The sequence below is a fragment of the Rissa tridactyla genome, chromosome Z, assembly GCF_028500815.1.
Source record: "Rissa tridactyla isolate bRisTri1 chromosome Z, bRisTri1.patW.cur.20221130, whole genome shotgun sequence".
Classification (NCBI taxonomy): domain Eukaryota; kingdom Metazoa; phylum Chordata; class Aves; order Charadriiformes; family Laridae; genus Rissa; species Rissa tridactyla.
The window spans coordinates 68,820,837-68,839,089 of NC_071497.1; the positions used below are offsets into that span (position 1 = coordinate 68,820,837).

At 41.1% G+C, this 18,253-nt stretch overlaps 2 protein-coding genes across 3 annotated transcripts in view; both read right to left on the bottom strand.

Moving 5' to 3' along the window:
• Positions 1 to 17,557, bottom strand: part of ITGA1 (integrin subunit alpha 1) — a 77,855-nt gene extending 60,298 nt beyond the window's left edge. The window contains exon 1 of one of the 2 annotated variants that reach the window (XM_054184847.1): positions 17,106 to 17,557. In XM_054184847.1, the coding sequence (XP_054040822.1) occupies positions 17,106 to 17,133 (28 nt within the window). In that variant the 5' untranslated portion in view covers positions 17,134 to 17,557. The remainder of the gene's footprint in view (positions 1 to 17,105) is intronic. The other variant, XM_054184848.1, reaches the window with a different exon arrangement.
• Positions 7,926 to 11,678, bottom strand: PELO (pelota mRNA surveillance and ribosome rescue factor). The gene is made up of 2 exons (XM_054184849.1): positions 10,640 to 11,678; positions 7,926 to 9,437 (listed from the first exon to the last, which is right to left on the bottom strand). The coding sequence occupies exons 1-2, from the start codon at positions 11,363 to 11,365 to the stop codon at positions 9,006 to 9,008; spliced, it is 1,158 nt and encodes a 385-aa protein (XP_054040824.1). The 5' UTR covers positions 11,366 to 11,678; the 3' UTR covers positions 7,926 to 9,005.
• Positions 17,558 to 18,253: the final 696 nt, after the last annotated feature.

Here is an 18,253-nt window from a genome sequence, read left to right on the forward strand (position 1 = left end):
GAAAGTATCCTGGTGTTATCAGGAGTTCCATAAAGAACCTGTTACTCTTTCTTTCAAACATCTGCATCAACTTCGGGAAAGTACTGTGGAAGCTTAACAGTGAGGAAATTTTATCTTCTTGAGTAGATGCCACTTGTCCAGTCTAAACTGAAGTTTGCAAAGCTAAAGTCAATTTTGGTATTATTTAAGAGTGACTCATACTTCTAAAGTCAATGGGAGCTGTGAGTGTTAAAAAAGGACCTCATCAAATGGCACAAAAGAAACTTGTGCCACCACCTTACGTCCCACAATACTCCTTTTGCAAATATGTGCAACCGTATCATAGATTTAATATGAGCTTTATGCAAGTAGCACCTCAACTACAGTTTCAGCAGCAGAGAGTGGCAAAGGGTCACTTCCAGCTTTTCCTTCCAGCCCAGCCATGAGGCAGCACAGCAGTGCTGGCGCTGCGCTCTGTTTTTATTCTTCTTTAGTCCATGGATCTTTGGATACCACAGTTGCCTTTGTCTGAAGCAGACTTTTCTAAACTGTGCCGATACAGGCAGAGGACCAACTCACTGCAGCTCTCTTCAAAATCATTGAGGAAAACATGCTTTCTAAAGGAATCACTTTTAATGATCAATGACTTGAGCCTGATGCCTATTTACAAATAAAACGCTCAAAAATTATTTTTTAATAGGTCTTTAAAGCTCCTGGAGGACATCAAACTGGCAGAGATCTAAAGCAAAGCACTCATTAAACCCGTATCAGGTACCTAATCTAAGCATCTTTGCACAGCCAGCTCAAACAGCTAATCCCTGTCTGACACGAGGTCAGTATTGTGGTGCAATCTGGAGCCTCTGCTGAGATGGGGTGGGAACATACGCCCTAAGAGTTGGACTGACACACATGGGGCAACACAACGCTCTGCTAAAATAACAGCAGCAAGCGCTCTGCTTCTCTTCAGAGCACAGGGTACAGGATTGCTGAATTGATTCCTATCTATTGCTGGCAACTACCTCATATTTTTCAGGGTAAACAAACTCCATAGAAAAGCGACCTTTTGCTCTGATTTTTCTGACTGGAAGGCTGTTCCAACTTCTCATTTTTCCAGTAGTAGGAACTTTCTGCTCTCCAACATACATTTATTTCTTGCCAGTTCTTATGTCAAAATAAAAGTTCTCAAGCTAGGGAACAAAGTAGTTTTAAAAGTGTTCTAGAAGTAAAAGCGAAAACTTCCATTTCAAGCATTTGGGCTACTGCTCAAAGCTCTAAACATTTTTCAGTGATAATGTCAACACTCTCCCCTGGAAAAAAAGACGACTATTACAAATTTATATAATCTATTTAGGCTAGAAAGACAAGCCTTCAAAATTAGGAAAGGTGAGACTCACAATTATCAGCATTAATTGTCCACATTAAGTTTTTTCTTTATGAACACTTGGTAGGATTTTTGTTCTGATAACAAAAATATACAGGATCGTGAAAGTAGACTTGGATAAAACATATGCAGACAGTTTGCAATTGCTTAAGCAATCATAAATCTGTTGTTTACCAAGATCACAATGCTTAACTGTGTATTAATAGAGTTTTAATAACTGATTTCTGAGGCTTCTAAAAAAAGAAGTCTAAAAACTTGGGTTGGTATGACTAGACTTACTAGTATCTTAAAAAACAAATCTTTAGTAGAAACAACCAGAAACACTGTTAAAAAAAAACAACAAACCTTTTAACATTATTTTTTTTGTCTTTCCCTTAGTGTTTCACTACGCACCCCCTCAAAAACTGTGGAAGGTTTATTTCAATCAGCTGCTGTTGTTGTTTGTTGTCTGTGTTTTTTAATGTCTGACTAGAAATTTTTCCTTTGTTTATCACACTGAGTCCCAATGCAACACATTGGGGTGTTTGTTTCACAAAGCACTACATACTACTTTTGAAAAAGAAGGCAGCTTTCAGACAGGTATGAAAGGAAAACAAAGACCACCTTTCACAAGCCTTAGATACAGCAATGACTCCAGGGGTGACATTTGTGTAGCAGGCTTGTCAGAAATTAGTTACTCCACAGTGACAGGATTAGCAAGGTCCTCAATTTTATCAATTTTAGTCTCGGCCTTAGGCTCAAGGTTCTTGTACCTCGGACACAAATTTAATCACATCAGACAGCATCTTACCCTCAAGCTGAGGACGAGCTGTCAGAACTGAGTACAGATATTTCAAACATCCACTGCAGCTCTCCTTGTTGAAGAAGCCCCACACCCAACAGACCATCTCACGTTTTCCATTGAACCAAAGCTTTTCATCTTTCCTCACGGCTCTGGAACTTGGAAGAGCTCCTTCATGAGGCAGCTGCTCCATTTCTGCCCCTCACCACTGTTGTCCCAGCAGCTCCCAGGTACAGCCTTGCAGCGAGGGCAGCTGCTGCACCAGGAGGCACTGCTGTCCTTGCAGACATCTGATGTTCTCCCAGCACCGTATCTGAAAAAAGGCCATTTCAGCTTCTTTTAGCCACCCTATCGCAGAACAGCAGTTTCCACTCGGGAGAGGAATAAATCACATGGGATAAAACAGTTCTCCAAAAGGAGTGGAAGTGGTCTTTTGGCAACTATTTGGGTAAGATAAACAAATGCAATTATTTGTCTCACACCTAAACTAAAACATCTACACCAGTATTAAACATGTTAAGTCACCAGGCTGAACACTGCAGGTCAAAGAAAAGGCAAACTCTCTTCAGCAACACCTGCTCCAGCTTTCAGAGCTTCAGAAACAGCTGAAGGAGACCTCAATGAGCATTCAACATCCTAAATGTAGCACTTGCTACAAAGCTCCTCCTACCATAAACAAATCTAAGGCCTGAAGATAACTACCTAGCCTGTGCCCCTAGTCATTCTTCCTTCAGCTACCAAAGCAACTACAAGCTAAGAATAAAGTGACCTTTATTTTTATATGAAGATACCACATTCTTTGAGGGTACTGCATCTTTAAACACACACAGACATATCTTTACATACATTTTGTTCTGAAGTCCTTTCAGTAAAAAGTCAGCTGAAAACTTTTGTACTAAGTGAAGTAAAGGTCTAAGGATTTGTATTAAGGCCGAAATTAGGCTGTATTAAGGCAGGAAATAATCTGCCTGTCTTCAAAAGCAGATTTGCTTGGCTACCACCAGGTCCAAAATCTTTTTGAAACACGGAAGCCTACTCAGGGCTTCTTTCTGAAACATGGAGACTACCGCTGGAGTGTGTTAGGTAGGAACAGTCCCACTGTTCAATCACTTTCCTGTCTCATTCAGATCAGAAATCTGAAAATTGTCTCCCACATCCCAAGAGACATCATACCTGAGTCAGTTGTCATTTAGCTATCTCGGCCAAAATATAAAAATATTTACTTGGTTATACAATGTGGAACTATACTCACTAAAGACACTGACAGAAAAGGGAGCATCTTTAGCCTAGTGTTAACAATGAAAGAGAAAAGGGTCATAAGCTTCGTATCTTCTGTCCCATATGACTCTTTAAACCCCGAGTCTCTTTCTTCGCTATTCTAGGCTTGGCTTTGATTAGAAATTCCATTTCAGACTAGAGAAAAAACTTCCCACCAAGTCTGGTATGTACATTCCTAAAAAGGAGGACTGGCTTCAACTAATTAACATTCTCTAATGGAACCGCTATTTTGTCACAGCATTCATGATCAGCTCTAATTTGACTTCTAAGTAATTATTAGAGTAGCATGACAGTAATTACATTAGCTGTGAAGATAGCATTTCCCAAAAAGAGGGCAATAAATTAGATATCGATATAGCAAAATCTGACAAGAGCTGGCAGGGCTTGAAAGCTGCTGCTTCGTGTTGCATTTCCCAGAAGACACTGATTTGGAAGCAAGTACTGCTCTGCTATCGGCCCCCTCTGTTTCTTGTACAGCCCTCAAGTGGGACAAGAGGAAGAATTACTTTCAGACAACAGAATAAACAAGTATGATTTCAGAGACTTTTTCCTCACACTCTGTTTTAGGCTAAGACACCTTAGGAAACAATTTTTTCACAGAAAAGCTATACGACATTTCTATAACAGTCAAGTTCAGAAGTTTACAGAGAATATGCACTACAGTTTGGTTGTTAGACGAGAGAGATTTCTTTCCTTTACATTCTGTATCATGCAGTTATCCTCAAATAGAAGTCAATGCCTTACTTGAGTCAAGCATAAAAAATGTGGCAGGACTAAACATTGCGCTTATTAAGCAATTCTTTGGGCAACTGTCACAGAAGCAGTTCCACAGCCTAGCCTATGTTTACTCTTTCCACTGCTGAAAAAGCACAGGCTTGATCCATGTCAGAGCCTGAATTGAGAACTGTAACAATAATCAGAAGACTCAAATGCTTAGGCATTTTCTTAACTCTAAATTAGGAGAATAATGAGTTTGCAAAATACTATTTTCACATGCGAAATCTGAATACAACAGTCTCTAAAAGCAACTTGTGTCTGTTATAGAAGAAATATGGATACTGCAAAATAATCTACTGCAATGCCATGTTGCTCTTCTGCTCCCACCCTGGGCTAAATCAAACCAAAACTGAGAAATCCTAACAGCACCAAAACTTTTATCATTGACTTTGTAACAAGTTGCAGGTGTGTACTTAACAAGAACTGAGAAGGGAACGTGTCCCAAGCCTGTATCATTCCCCACATTAGCACAGCTTGAACAAAATTCTTTTTTGTTTAATAGTCATCAACTTGAACCACCTCAGCTGCACCTAGCTCTATGTTTTAAGAACTTCATTCCAAAATAAACATTTTAACTTTATCTTAAAAAAAAAAGGGGAACTGATAAAAGCAAATTCAAGTCTGAAGTTGTGCCGTATCTAAAATGTACAAAGACAAGTAGTTTTCTGAAGTCATTCCTTCATTTTTTTTTGTTATTAAGTGTCTTGCAGGAATTCCAATTTTGGGTTATAAACAAGGATTCTGAATTGCAGACCTCCTAATTGCAGTTTCACGTTTTTAAAATTGCTTTCTTAGCTCTTTTGTAAAAGAAATAGGCCACACACTGCACAAATGTGACTTCAGATAAATCAACACCACAAACATTACGAGAGCATGTCGTTTTCATGCAAAACTAGACATCTACTCCCTTATGAAACACGCTTGTCTTCTTTAAAAATAGAGATATGAAAATCTGAGATAAAAGTGAAAGGACTGGGTGACTAAAAAAGATCGCATGCACGTGATACACCTTTTATCCCCACTTTGCCTTTATGAAACTGAGTGTATTTTCTGGATGGATATTGCAGCTTCCAGAAAGAGGAAGAGAGGCTCAAGCTGTAAAGCAAGTCCACTGAGAAGGCAGCTATAACATACCTTCACAGAAAAAGGCAAACCATGGTCAGCAGATCAGAAGTTAAACTAAGAAATTTTCAAAGTGTAAGTAATATAGTTTTAATATTCAGGGCTACTTAACCTTTGAGAAAACAGTAGCAAATGAAATTACTTCATACATTTACATGGCTTTAAAAACATCACGCTATTTATGTTAACATGTTATGTTAACAACGCTAGTTGTGTTACAAATTAAGCTGAAGAGTTATGGGCTCTTATCACACTGGTGGTCAGGGAGTGGTCGAAAGATCATTTATTACCAGCATTTTACTCATATAGTGTTCAAGGGTGAAGACAGGAAGGGAGGGCGATGAGGAATTCCATAGGTCAAATACTGTTAAATGCTTTACAGTTCTACTAAAAGTTTTATCTTTTATTTTGCTTTATAGCTAGTAGGATTATTTCGATCTCTTGCTGGTGGTGACCTCATGTTTTGCATCAAACTTTATTTGGTAAACAATCACAAAATAATAACAACTGGATTCAAATGCCAAAGGTGACAAAACTAACAAACTGGGACCTGTTCCAAACTGTAAGTTTGCAAGAGAGGCTTTCTGAACTAAAGTAATGAATTTATTTGAATCTTTGAAGCTAAGAGCACAGCAGGGTTCCGGATCAAGCTGATTTCATGATACTTTTTAAAGCTTTCTTCCTACCAAATTTAATAAACATTAAGAAGGCCTACAATGTGTATTTGTCTATTTTGAAAACTGAAAAATTGGAAGATAAACCATGCTACTAATTCACAGAATTGTTAGAACATAATCAGAACCTGAGATGCTGTTCAAAATTACTTGAATATTTTATGGTGCAAGAGAACAATTTTCATATTGCGGACTGGTTTTAGTTCCTGTATGTTTAGTTCCAAAGAGAAGACACAAAAAGTATTTTCCCATGGCTCTAGCACTTAACTCATTTGATCTGCAGATAACACTTACGCGGAAGATGCATGTTATCTACACACAGACATTAAAGTTTGTGTTAGACAAGCATCTTTGTCAATCTGGACTTTTCAACTATTCAAAATTCCTTTAAATGTAAAAGATACTAGCAACCCTGGAACTTTGCCAGGTCAAGCATCTGCAACTACTGAACACAGCCTACTTTCAATACCAAGCCCTTAAGCTGTTTCCTGAAACAGGATGTATTTGTCTACATAGTGATTGTATATTTATTTTACTACAAAAATGCTTACCAAAAAAAAAAATCCCACCCTTCCATACTTTGGGCAACTAGATGTGTATTTCTTTCAGAGACTTAATGCCATGATAGAAATAGCTAAAAAAAGAAACAGAAATTGTAAAGTCAGTGCAGAATTTTAGTTCTAAGTGTAAATAATTCAAAGAATCACTATGAACATGTTTTCTTATCAGATGTTTGCTGTTATACCTTAAAAAAACCAAATAAGCAGCAAAATAGCTGCTTGTTTTCCTTGGTCATATACCACCACAAGCACAAAACTTAAGACTTGCAGAACGGCTATTGTAATCTTCTCATAGTATACATCAAAAACTCTTAATTTCTTGTTTAAAATTGAACAACTAGAATCAATTTGGTTTAATAAAATAGCAAACCATTCCACAATCAAGAAACAGTTTGATTTGTCTCTCAGTTTGCTGAGAATGAAACTAAGAATTTCCTGGTATATTACAATTTTGAATCTAAGTTTCATTTGTGTACAATTTTAACAAATTGGCATTACTTATAAGAACAGAAATACCAGCTTATCTTAAAGAAATTAACAGCTTTTAGACATCATGTACCTGTTTAAAGCTATAATTTGCTGCATATATGTTACACTTTTTGAAGGTCAGATTCTTCTACCTGTTTCGTATAATCTCTATATTTAAGTCCATATACAGCAGGGATCAGAGTGCTTTCTCGCTGGCAAAGTGTATAATCAACTTAGGCAGATTTATAAAAGAAAAAAAGAGAAATTTTAATTTAACCAGTCCTGACTGCTGAAGGAAACCTACCCGAACATTCTACAACTTCTGGCACTCAACACCATTGAAGATAAAAATGTAAAGCTCAAGTAACATAGCTTATCTGTGTAAACTGACTCTAAACAATTGTCTTAATGGGCTCGTTTGTCTTCAGTGAGAGAAGAATCAGTATTAATAAAGTACAGCTCTAATGTAAGTTCTGTTCACTCGCTCCTTAGACTGTGTGGATGATGGGAAAAGGGGAGATGGCTTTTAATCCCAAAGTACTTCTCTATCAAGGAGTTTAGGCTGACGTTTCAGCTAGCAATAGATAACACCAAATTCACAGAGCTGGCACACACCAACATATGGCAGTACCATTAAAAATGCTTTTTCTAAAATTATTCTACCCAGCCTAAAAGTTTTGGTGTTTTCATTTTTAATCTTCCATTGCTATGTCCCTTTCTGTATTTCAGCAGTCTGTCTCCACATTTTTCTTAAATGAAATTATTTTTGGCAAGTCTCTCCTGTTGCCCCCCTCCAACCACATTTAAAAAAGGAATGCTTATTCGAACACACAACCTACACAATCAAACATTTGTTTAAATTGAACAATCCCCTTGCAGATATGTCAGAATATGAAATCTTAGGCTGAGAAAGAAAAACTGCTTTATTGTCCAGTGAAGAAAAAAAACTTTATAGTGCCTCTCAATACTTTGAGCAGATCACATAATCGGAAAATTAATTTTGATTTTTACAGCTGTCATTATCTTAAACTGAAGTTTGATTTATAAATTTGTAATCCTTCCTTCTGTATCACAGCTTATGTATGTTTTTAAAGAGGTACACAAATAGACAAATACCAGATTATGAACTGTCTTAAACTATTTGTTGTCAGAAGATTCCTCATGGAAAATAGGGTCTTGATTTTGAAAGCCTTTTCATATACCTTCTCTGACCTGAGTGCTAAATAACCCCAATGCCAATTTACCAGAACACAGTTAATGACAAGATACGTATACCTTGTTAGCCTTCAGGACAATCCCAAGATAACAGCATTCAGAAAGATAAGTGAAATCGGTGCACTAAGCTTCACAATTTATCTAGCACCTACTACCATATTAGGGAGGAAATGGTTATTTTAAAGGGTCTAGTTTCTGAAAGATTGCTTCAGGTGTTTAACAGAAATATTTAAGTGCTTAAACTCATAACGCCAAAAAAACCCCTAACAGATTATGTTGATCCCACTCCTTTGCCACATTTTACGAAGAACGTTGAGTTCCTAAGAAGATGAAGCACAGCTTTTGTAGGTCTTACATGAAGAAGTTTACATTTGTTTTACAATATGGTTTTCAAGCATTTAAACAGAATTAGACAGTCTGACATAGTTTTCTCCCTTTTAGTTTATTATTTTTTCATACACATTCCAAAACAATAAGCTGCCAGTCTGCTTTAAATGCAGAATGAGCAGCTTCAGAAGTGAAATTAATTTCTTGTACTGCTGGAGGTCCACGGTATAACCTGCAAAACCAGTTAGCTCCAATGCACAGTATACCAATAATCATTACCACAGAACAGGTATCCATTAGTGTGCTGAGCAGAGCTACATACTGTGAGAAATACTACCAAAAACACGTCATGGCACATCTGCACACAGTATTTAGGAAGGGAGGACCTTTAATGTCATTTCAACATGACTTGGAAAAGAAACTGTGAAATGAAGTCACTGTTATCAATCCTCTTCAGAGCTAGATTCATCTTCCTGGTCAGAGAGCTCAGCAACAGGAAAGCGCAGGATGGCTGCCACCCCTGTCAGCTGGCCAAGCTGCTCTCCAGACACATGAAGGCTGGAGAAAATGCGTACTGTGCCCATGTTCTCCCGTACACTATCTACCAATTTAACATATCGGGCACGTGTAGCCACATCCTGGTGTCGGAAAAGCTCATCACTGATCAGCAAGGTATCGATGGCCATGGCTTCATTGGCCTTCTCCACATGTTTTAGACCATAAAAAGCACGGTCAGGCTCATGCTGCAGCATTTTATAGAAGTCATCTAAGGCTTTGACCTCACCAGCTGCCTTAGTGTCAGAGAGACGGCTAGTTACAGCTGGGTCGCAGAGGGCTTCCTTCAATGCGTATTTATGTCCGGAGGAAGAGTGGACCTACAGTAAAAAAAGTCAAAGATTTGGGTTGTGTTTTTTTTTAAATAAAAAGGACCATTTTCTTGATTAGCCAACCACAAACAGCTTCCGCTATACATAATCTTCATCTCGTTAACTATTCAAGGAAGTTATGTCTTTCTTGAAATCTACATGAATCTTTTCTTAAAAGATCTCTCCTGCAACATATACCAAATCCCTTAAACTGTAGTTTGAGAAGTGCAGGAAAGCTGTTTCTCTTACTCAAACATAGGGCCACTTGAAACAAAAAAAAATAAAACTTAAGCCTCTTCTTTTAAAGCGTTCAAGAAGAGGAACACCTCTTAAGACTGCACACATACAGTGCAAAAGCATCAAGTCTCGCACAACTGCATAGCTACTATGCTTACAAAGCTGTGAAGTACATTAAAGCTTCTCACACTTATTATTACCACTTTGCTACAAATGCAAAAGCAGGCTTATTGGATCAATTTGTCTCCTATGGGTTGTGGCCATTAAGTATTGTGACACATTTCGCAGTCTGCTCCCCCCCCACCGCCCGCCCATCCTGCCCCGCCCTTTTGCAAGCATAGGTTACTTTTATCTATTAATTGTATCATTAATTGGATCTATTAAACGCATCGTTTTAAAAATGATACAAGTATCCTTAAGAAAAGGAAAACTTATTTTAGGCTCTGAGTGTGCCTACTTCAGTGAAATCTGGCAAAAAAACCCACCCACTCAATCAATGAGACGGCTAAGGAAAAAATGCTAGGGCCTGCACAACCTTTAGCTGTTAACACCACAATTAACTAACCTCTATCATATCCAGTTTTTTTCTTCTTTAAAAAGCTTTAGAAAGCTGTTATTAATTATGCATGCCATATGCTATGACTGTACATAGATTAACATTACAGCTAAACTATTTTCCAACTTGCACTTCACTCTTGATTGAAGATAAAATATGCCCTTATAGGGAATTTGAAATATTTAATACTTTCTCTGCTACACATTAAGGTATCCTAGGAAAGGACCATCCCTGTATTTTGCAAAATTACCTTATAGTTTGGGAGACATGAGAATAATTTCCTTATGATGCTCAGACAAAAAAATGTATTTTCTCTAATAAGTTAATTCCTTCCCATCACCCTTGTAATTATCTTCTATTATCACAGACAGCTCTTAAACCTCCTTTTACCCACTCTGGAAGCTCCTTATCTCCTTACCTGCAGGAATTTGGATCTGTTCTCCAGCAGAAGCTTGTTGTCCGTCTTGATCGCCTGCTGGAACATGTAGTCACAAAACTGCTCCCGTACGAAGCCCGGGCTAGCCACCAGTACACACTTCACCACCTCAAAGTTGATATGCCGCTGGATGGCTTGCACCACCTGCTCATAAAACCTCTCCAGGGCCCGGTCGTGCTGACTGCAGTTCCCTTTCCGTTTACGGGGGATGTTCACCTCCACCTTGGCACGGGTAAGCGTCATGCTCGGCGTGACCAGGCAGACATGAGCCAACCCTTCCTGCATGACCACGGCTGCGACATCGGCGCTCCAGGCTGGGTCGCAGGCCTGCTCGATGCGCTCCAGCACCACGCTGTCCCACTGCTTCTTTGCCAGCGTGAACTGCCGGTTGGGCTCCAGCTCGATGGTGTGGTAGGCCCCCATCTTGACATACTCGTTCTCTTGGATGTTAGTGCCCTTGACCCGCAGCTGGCAGGCCTGTGAGTCAAAGTCGATGGTCTCCACGCAGAGGGTGAGGGTGGTGCGGATGCGGTTGCTGCCCACGCTGCCCGTGGCCGACTCGGTCTGCACCTTCCGGATGGTGGAGGCCCGCAAGCTGTCACCCACCTGCAGCAGGTTGTAGGTGTGCCACATGTCCTCGGGCTCCTCGGGGATCAGCGTCACCTGCCCGGCATTGTCCTTCTCCAGGTCCTTCCTCACCAGCTTCATCCTGGCGGTTCCTTGCGGCCCTGCTTCCCCTCGGCCGCGGCGGCAGCGGCCTGCAGGCCCGCCCAAGAGGCCTGGCGGCGGAAGGCGCGCGGACAGACGGCCTACCTCGGGCCGCGACGGACGGCCCTTCGCGAACAGCGGCGTCGGTCCCGCGGCGAAGCGCGGCCCGATGCCTCAGGCGCGGCGAGACTGCTCCTCCGCGCACCCCACGGCGCCTCGCCGCCCCACAGCGCCTGCGCACAGCCCGTCCTGACGGGCGCCGGCCGGGGGCGCGCCTCCCCCCCCCCGCGCCTGATCGCCTCTGCGCCCGGCACGCATGCGCGCGAGGGCCTTCCCCTCCGGAGCCGGCGCATGCGCGGGGGCGGCGCGGGCGGGTGGTGGTTCTGAGAGCGGTGAGGGGAACCGCCTCCCTCCGCGTGCCGGAACGGGCTCTACGGAGCGAAACCTTCTGCGGGGGTAGGAGGCGGCAGCCGCGATGCCCCTGTGTGCCGAGAGGCAGGAGAGGGCTGGAAATCGGCGTGTGTCTGTGCGACAGCCCCTCCGTGAGGGAAGCGGCGGGGGGGAAGGCCGCTCTGTCCCTTCCCCTCTCAGCTGCTTACAGCGACGATTCAAACTTCCCAAGGCTTCTAGCGCGGCCCCTCACGTTTGAGACGACAGGAAAAAAAAAACCCGCAAACTAAGTAGTTGTGGACAGTTATGGTTAAAGACCGAGAAAGGTACGGTCGAGGAGCCAGTTTTCTGGGGGCGGCGAGAGGAAGTGGCGGTACCTCAGGCAGGGGGCACGGGCAGCGCCGAGGAGGCGGCAGGAAAACCAGAGCCGGGCGCCGTCAGAACCCGAGCCGTTACTTTGACATCGCTCTTATGCTGAACTTCAGTTTAGAAGTTTTTTTTTTGGTTAAACTTGAAAGGTACACTTCAGCCTATACCGAAACTTGACCTGAGTCCGCTAATTCTCAGTCAGAATGAAGCAGTTCTGAGAAGCTTCAAGAGGCAGATGTGGATGTTTCAAATGAAGTTCGATGTTGACAAGTGTGAGTAATATGCCTCACAGAAAACTTTTAATTAACACACAGATTAGTTCACTGATATTTGCACGGAAAAGGGACCTGAACAATAACTAGACAGCTCAATTTGCAGCCTAGACAAATTTATCAAGCCAGAAATAACATAAAGAAAGATAATGTCATTATGCAAATACTGCGGATTATTTTGAAATGATGCAAGGCAAGGAAAATTGGATTTCGGAATGAATGTTGCAAATTTAGAAAGAGTGAGAAAAAATGAAAAGAATGGATGATAGAAGAAATGCTTGTATGAAGAATGACTCAAAAGAACAAAAATATTTGAGAAAGACAAACTGTCAGGGCAAGTGGAACAAATACAGTAAGTTTGGAATGTCTACACACTCAGTCTGGTAACTGAAAAGAGGACATCCTATTAGAGATAAGAAAGTGGCAAATTTAGAATTGTTAAAAGGACGTTTCTGGTTTCTTTTAGTGATTTTTTTTTGAAAAAAGAACCAACCCTAAACTACTCTGGATTATGGAGTTTGCCAACTTGGAAAGGGTTTGGAGTCAAGGATTTAATGAGATACAAGGCTACTGTGAGCAAAAATTATCCCATATCTCACATTATGGTGTACATATAAATTTCTCTGAAGTACTTAGGACTAGTCAGTTGTTGTGACAGGACACTGAATTCAGATCTCACCCCGTAATGTGCGTTCCTTGTTTCTGAGCTTGATACTAATGTAAAAACAACTTTATCAGATATTACATAATAGGATTTATTTATGAGTCTCTTCCTGTGAGTACACATGCTTAACTCTGTTAGCCTGAATAGTTTCACAGAAGGAAGCTGGACCACCCAAGGGAATATAACATAAGCACACATGTAAATAACTGTTTAACTTGGGCTAGCACATACTCATAATTTTGTATTAATGTTTTGTGGTTTAAGCAGAGTGTGCATTCAGCTTTTCTTTAGGAGTTCATCTCACTTATCTATGTAAATGCTGCATGGTGAATTTGTGGTGAATTTTTTTCTTTATGTTCTTTGCAATTATAAAATTGACTTCATGCTATTCTTTCAAGAAAAATTAGTCTTAGTGCATATTTACTTTCCACATTAATATTTATTTTAATTTTTATTCTTTTGCTGCTGTGTATTTACAAACTTTTCTCTGCTTGCTGGTTCCAGTCTAATTATTACAAGCAGCCTTACATCCCTGGAGATGCAATATATTTTAGATAAAGGTTTGCAATTTGCGTCCAGTACCATCCAGCAGAAAATAAGCATTCACTTCATGTAAGCAAGTGACTCTCTGCATTAAAAAAAAACCCAAACAAAACCCAACCCAAAACAAAGAACAACCACCTTGAAACAAAGTTACCACTCAGCATGTTGACTGTTGTGTAAAGAGAGGTGTCGAGATTCACTGAAGTCCTTTCTTAAACAAAAAAATAATGATTGGCAACTGTAAACTTCAATGGTGTATCCACAATTAGCAAGACCATTGTCAATTTATAAAGGAAAACATTTACTAGTGATGATACTTTGCCTACTCTGGCAAAAGGTAAGTACTGGGTATTGTTATTCGTTTGAATATGTCAAAGAATGAGCAGTAGAAGAAAAACATTTCCAAAAATTTAAGAACCATATAACTGCAACTTTGTAAGTTCATACCAGTTTTGCTAATGTCTGGGAGAGAGATGAATTTGGCTTTGGTAGGGCCAAAAGAAGTGGGTACTTTTAACTCTATGTGCAGTTTTAACATGAGAGTTCAAAATTCGTGGTCTGTTTTCAGTCTTGTTAAAGATTAAGTGTGGAACCTGACAGTTCTTACCATTATCACTTTTAAAAAACAATTTTATATATACTAATAATTGCAGCAATTTGGCATCCTTCTCCAGACCTTCTTAAGCACAGTACAAGACAAAATAAAGATTATGATAGTGTATATTCATAGGGATTTTGAAGCTATGCTGTATTTGTAAGATTATTACTTTGAAAACATTTGCCCTACATCTTCAAGTCCTGATCAACTGCTTTATGAAGCTAGGTTATGTGCAGATTTTAGACAAGGGTTGGTCAAGTTCATAGGAAACCCCCTCTTCCCCATATCATAGCCATTTTAGCTAGAATTCATGCAAACAATCTTAAGTCCTGGATAAAAAAAACTAGTGGGAAAGAATCTCAAAGATAGGAGGAAATCTGCTGAGAAGTGTTGGACATTATTGTTGCAAAAACAAAGGAAGATAAAAGATAAAGATGGAGAGAAAAACTGGGAAAATGTATTTTTTCATGTCTTCCCTTTATCCTGTGTCTGTCCTGCCTTTGCAGGCTCTGGACAGAGACCACTTCATTTTTTGCATACCGTTCTGTCTTTATGATTACTGGTCTTTCCTATTATAAAGATGAATACTCTTAATCAGTACCAACAACATGATCATCTCCAACGAGGAGAGAATTCCAGGAAGGTGCAGACTACCCGTAAAAGTGAAGAAGCATTAAAAAGTAATGGACCCTTTGGATTGATTTCTTCCTTTCTCTTCTGTTGAAATGTAGAGCTGGAGAAAAACTTCAGTAAATCCCTAGTCAAACCACTTACACGGAGGCCAGGTGAAGTAAACCTCAGCCATCCCTCACAGGTGTTTATCCAACTTCATCAAAACTTTCAGTGAAGGAGATTATGCAGGGGTCAGGGTTTTTGCCAGCATGTTCTAGCAATTTATTACCTGAAGAGTAAGAAAGTTCTGAATATTCCCTAAGTTTTTTGCATAACAAGTTACCTAGATTTTCTCTTGTCCTTTCTTGGACATGGAGAACCAACTATTCATCAATCTCTTTATAAACCAACATATATGATACAGAAAGTCATGATTGACATGACAAAACAAAAAAAACATTGACATTTGGAAGAATAGTGTCACTAATGATACTTTGGTAAAAACATACATTTGAAATGCTCAACACTTTGCCCCTACTTTTCTCTCTTCTAGATAAACAAGCCTAATTCATTCAGTCCTTCATAGATCATTTTCCTCAGCGCTTATCAGGCTTGTCACTTCTCTGCACACTTCTGCCTGTTTGTCTGCATCTGTCAGACTTCCTGTACTCAAGGTTCTCAGAGGCCTCACCAAGTTGAATTAAAAAAAAAATAAATCTGCAATAAAATACACAAACATATGCCTGTATGCACGCCCTTTATTCTAGAGGTGCTAATTTTGTCTGCTAATGCATGCCAGATTATTTGCCTTTTTTTTTTCTTTTTAAGGAAGAGGAGCATGTAATTAATTTGCATTTATTTTTTATTTCACTGTAATTCTAAAACTCCTTGTCCTTATTTTTGTGACATTTTGATTGTGTAGGAGTACTTCTCTTACTTATCTGAGAAAATTTGAATCCCATTCCTGGTATCTGTAATGCCTTCTCTTACTTCTAAGCCTATTCTATTTCACACCAACTTTAAAAAAAACAAAAATCACCCCACAGACTAATAAGCCCCTGACAGATCTGGATGGGACCCACCCTTGAGTTTCCTATCTGACAGTAAACTCTTTTTTTTGTCATTACTAATGAATTATCTGTCAGCAGTACAAGTGGCAACTTCGCAACCCTGAAGGGAAGTTGTGGCACGCTAAATTGTTGCCACTTTACAACGCCTCCTTCTGTGAAGGAACACAAACAAAAGCATATTTTGGCCAATATCACTGTATTAAACGTAATAAAGACACCTATGTGGAAGGGATAAATAGTGCACACTAAAGCACTACATTCAGATTGTCACATTTTTCTGTATCTGTTCTTTCTTGCACAGTAAGTATGGAATGAAGAGGGAAAAACCCTAGTCTTGCCTTTTCCCCACTTGCTGCCGCCTGCATTTTGACGATTCTTGTGAAACCGAGTTCTTCCTCTGCACCGCCTCAGGTTCACTGTGCGTGCTCGCTGCCCGCGCAAGAGCTGCTGGGGAGCACAGTGTCAAAGTCTGCAAGCACACGAGTCCCAGCATTGCCTTACCCTCTTCCCCACTTCTTGGATTCCCCTCATTTCAGGTCCAAGATGTTACTACAGACTGACTAGCTAGGGGGATATTGTTGCTTGCTATATTTGTTTTACTAGAAAAGCAATTAATTCCCTAACAATAAATGAAACCCTAAAAGGAAATATTACATATTCCATCTCCGGGTGATCTCGTCTGTCTGAAGTTAGTTGTGTGCAGTTAACCACTTCCTCACTTCCCTTTTACCACTCAGAATATCTGAAAGTTTAGCAGAGGAGAACAGAAAAGCTACCCTAGTTAAAAAAACAAAACAAAACAAAACAAAAACCCCACAGAACAAAAAAAAACCCAAAACCACCAAAACAAAACACAAAAAAACCAACCACCAAAAAAAAAGTTGCCAGGTGCACCTCTTTTCCCAAGCCAGATTCAATTATATTATTTCTTCTAACCCATTCATCCTCATCTAGCAACATTTCCGACCCCCCCCCCCCCCGAGTTCTAAAATTGGTTTTGGGATTGCAGTTCCCAGAGAGAGGCAAACCGAAGAACTCCCTGACGGGCTCCAGCTGGAGGGCAGTTCCAGGCAGGGCATTCCCGGAGCAGGGGTCGGGGAGCGGGGGACGCAGTCCCTCGGGTGCCAGCCCCTGACAGCTTCACCCCCCTCCCGCAGCGAGCAGAGCTGCTTTCGGGACCCCGGGTCTTCAAAGCAAGACAGAAAGGGGGGCTTTTCCTCACCTGTCAGTATCCAGTAGGAGGCAGCCATGCCTGGGCTCCTGCGAGTCCGGGGCCGGGAGCCCGGGGCGAGGGCAGGGGTGGCGGGATCGGTCCTGTCGCCGGCGCGCCCGGCGCTGCTGCGCTGCGAGCGGAGCTCAGCGCTCTGCGCCGCCCGCCCGCCCTGCAGCCGAGTTAGGCATTTCCTGTTTGTTATTCAGTCTTTACGTTGTTTCTTCGCATCAAGAAGAACTTAGCTTCCTCCCCCCAGCGCACAACTTTCCTCCCACCCCCCAAAGACCTCTGAGCTTTGGAAACCTCTCCGTAGAACTAGCCTAGCGCTAAGATGTACAAATAAAGCCAAATTTTTCCCACCCTCAAGCCTCCGGCTGTAGCACTTGGAAAGAGCAGCAGACCTTAAAGGGACATCTGCCCGCTCATAATTAATTTAGAAGTGTCTCCCTCCAGCCAGCCCACCTCCCACTATGGCAGGAGAGAGCTGGGCATGCTCCATGGCCACCTCTTTCGACCTTAGCAGGAGAAAGACATTGTTGAGGTAGGGGGTGTGCTTGGCTGGTCAAGCTTAATTTCTCTTACATCACGCCTTAAAAACGTACTTTTTTTGTGGCCAGTCGTTTGCCTGCAGGAGGAAGCCAGCAACCCCCTCCCCATTCTCAGCGGCTCTGGGGATGCAGTAACTCCCCTCGAGTCTTTGCGTCTCTCTGGGCTTTGCTACCAGGCAGCTGCCTTTGCCCTCGACTACCAACCATTTGCATGGCAGCCCTTCCCCCTCTTTCCCTGGCCCCTGAATGACTTCATTAATAAATAACCAAATAAATTGCAAAGGTAATCATCAGCCAGATTCAGGCCTGCAAATAGGGATCTTCAGGGTTCATTAAACACTCAGTAAAAGAGCAGTTTACAGGGCTTTTGTGTTTTCCAGAGTGATGCTCAGGTGGAGTGACATCCCTTCAGCAGTGTATGAGTTCTCACACTGGACCTGGTGAAAAATCATTTCCCATGGTCCCTCAAGCAAGAAAAAGAGAAATCAAAATACTCTATAAGGATTTGGAGATTTTGGTGCTATTGGAAAAATCCCCCATTTTTCCTTTGAATTGGAGCAAAGAATTTGGTGAGTAAGTGGAAGTGAATGGATTTTTTCTAAGTTCCTC

Coding starts and splice junctions, on each gene's coding strand:
- PELO (XM_054184849.1), bottom strand. CDS start 11,365: ATGAAGCTGGTGAGGAAGGACCTGGAGAAGGACAATGCCGGGCAGGTG. Junction 9,438..10,639: donor ACAGATCCAAATTCCTGCAG/GTAAGGAGATAA, acceptor TTTTTACTGTAG/GTCCACTCTTCCTCCGGACA.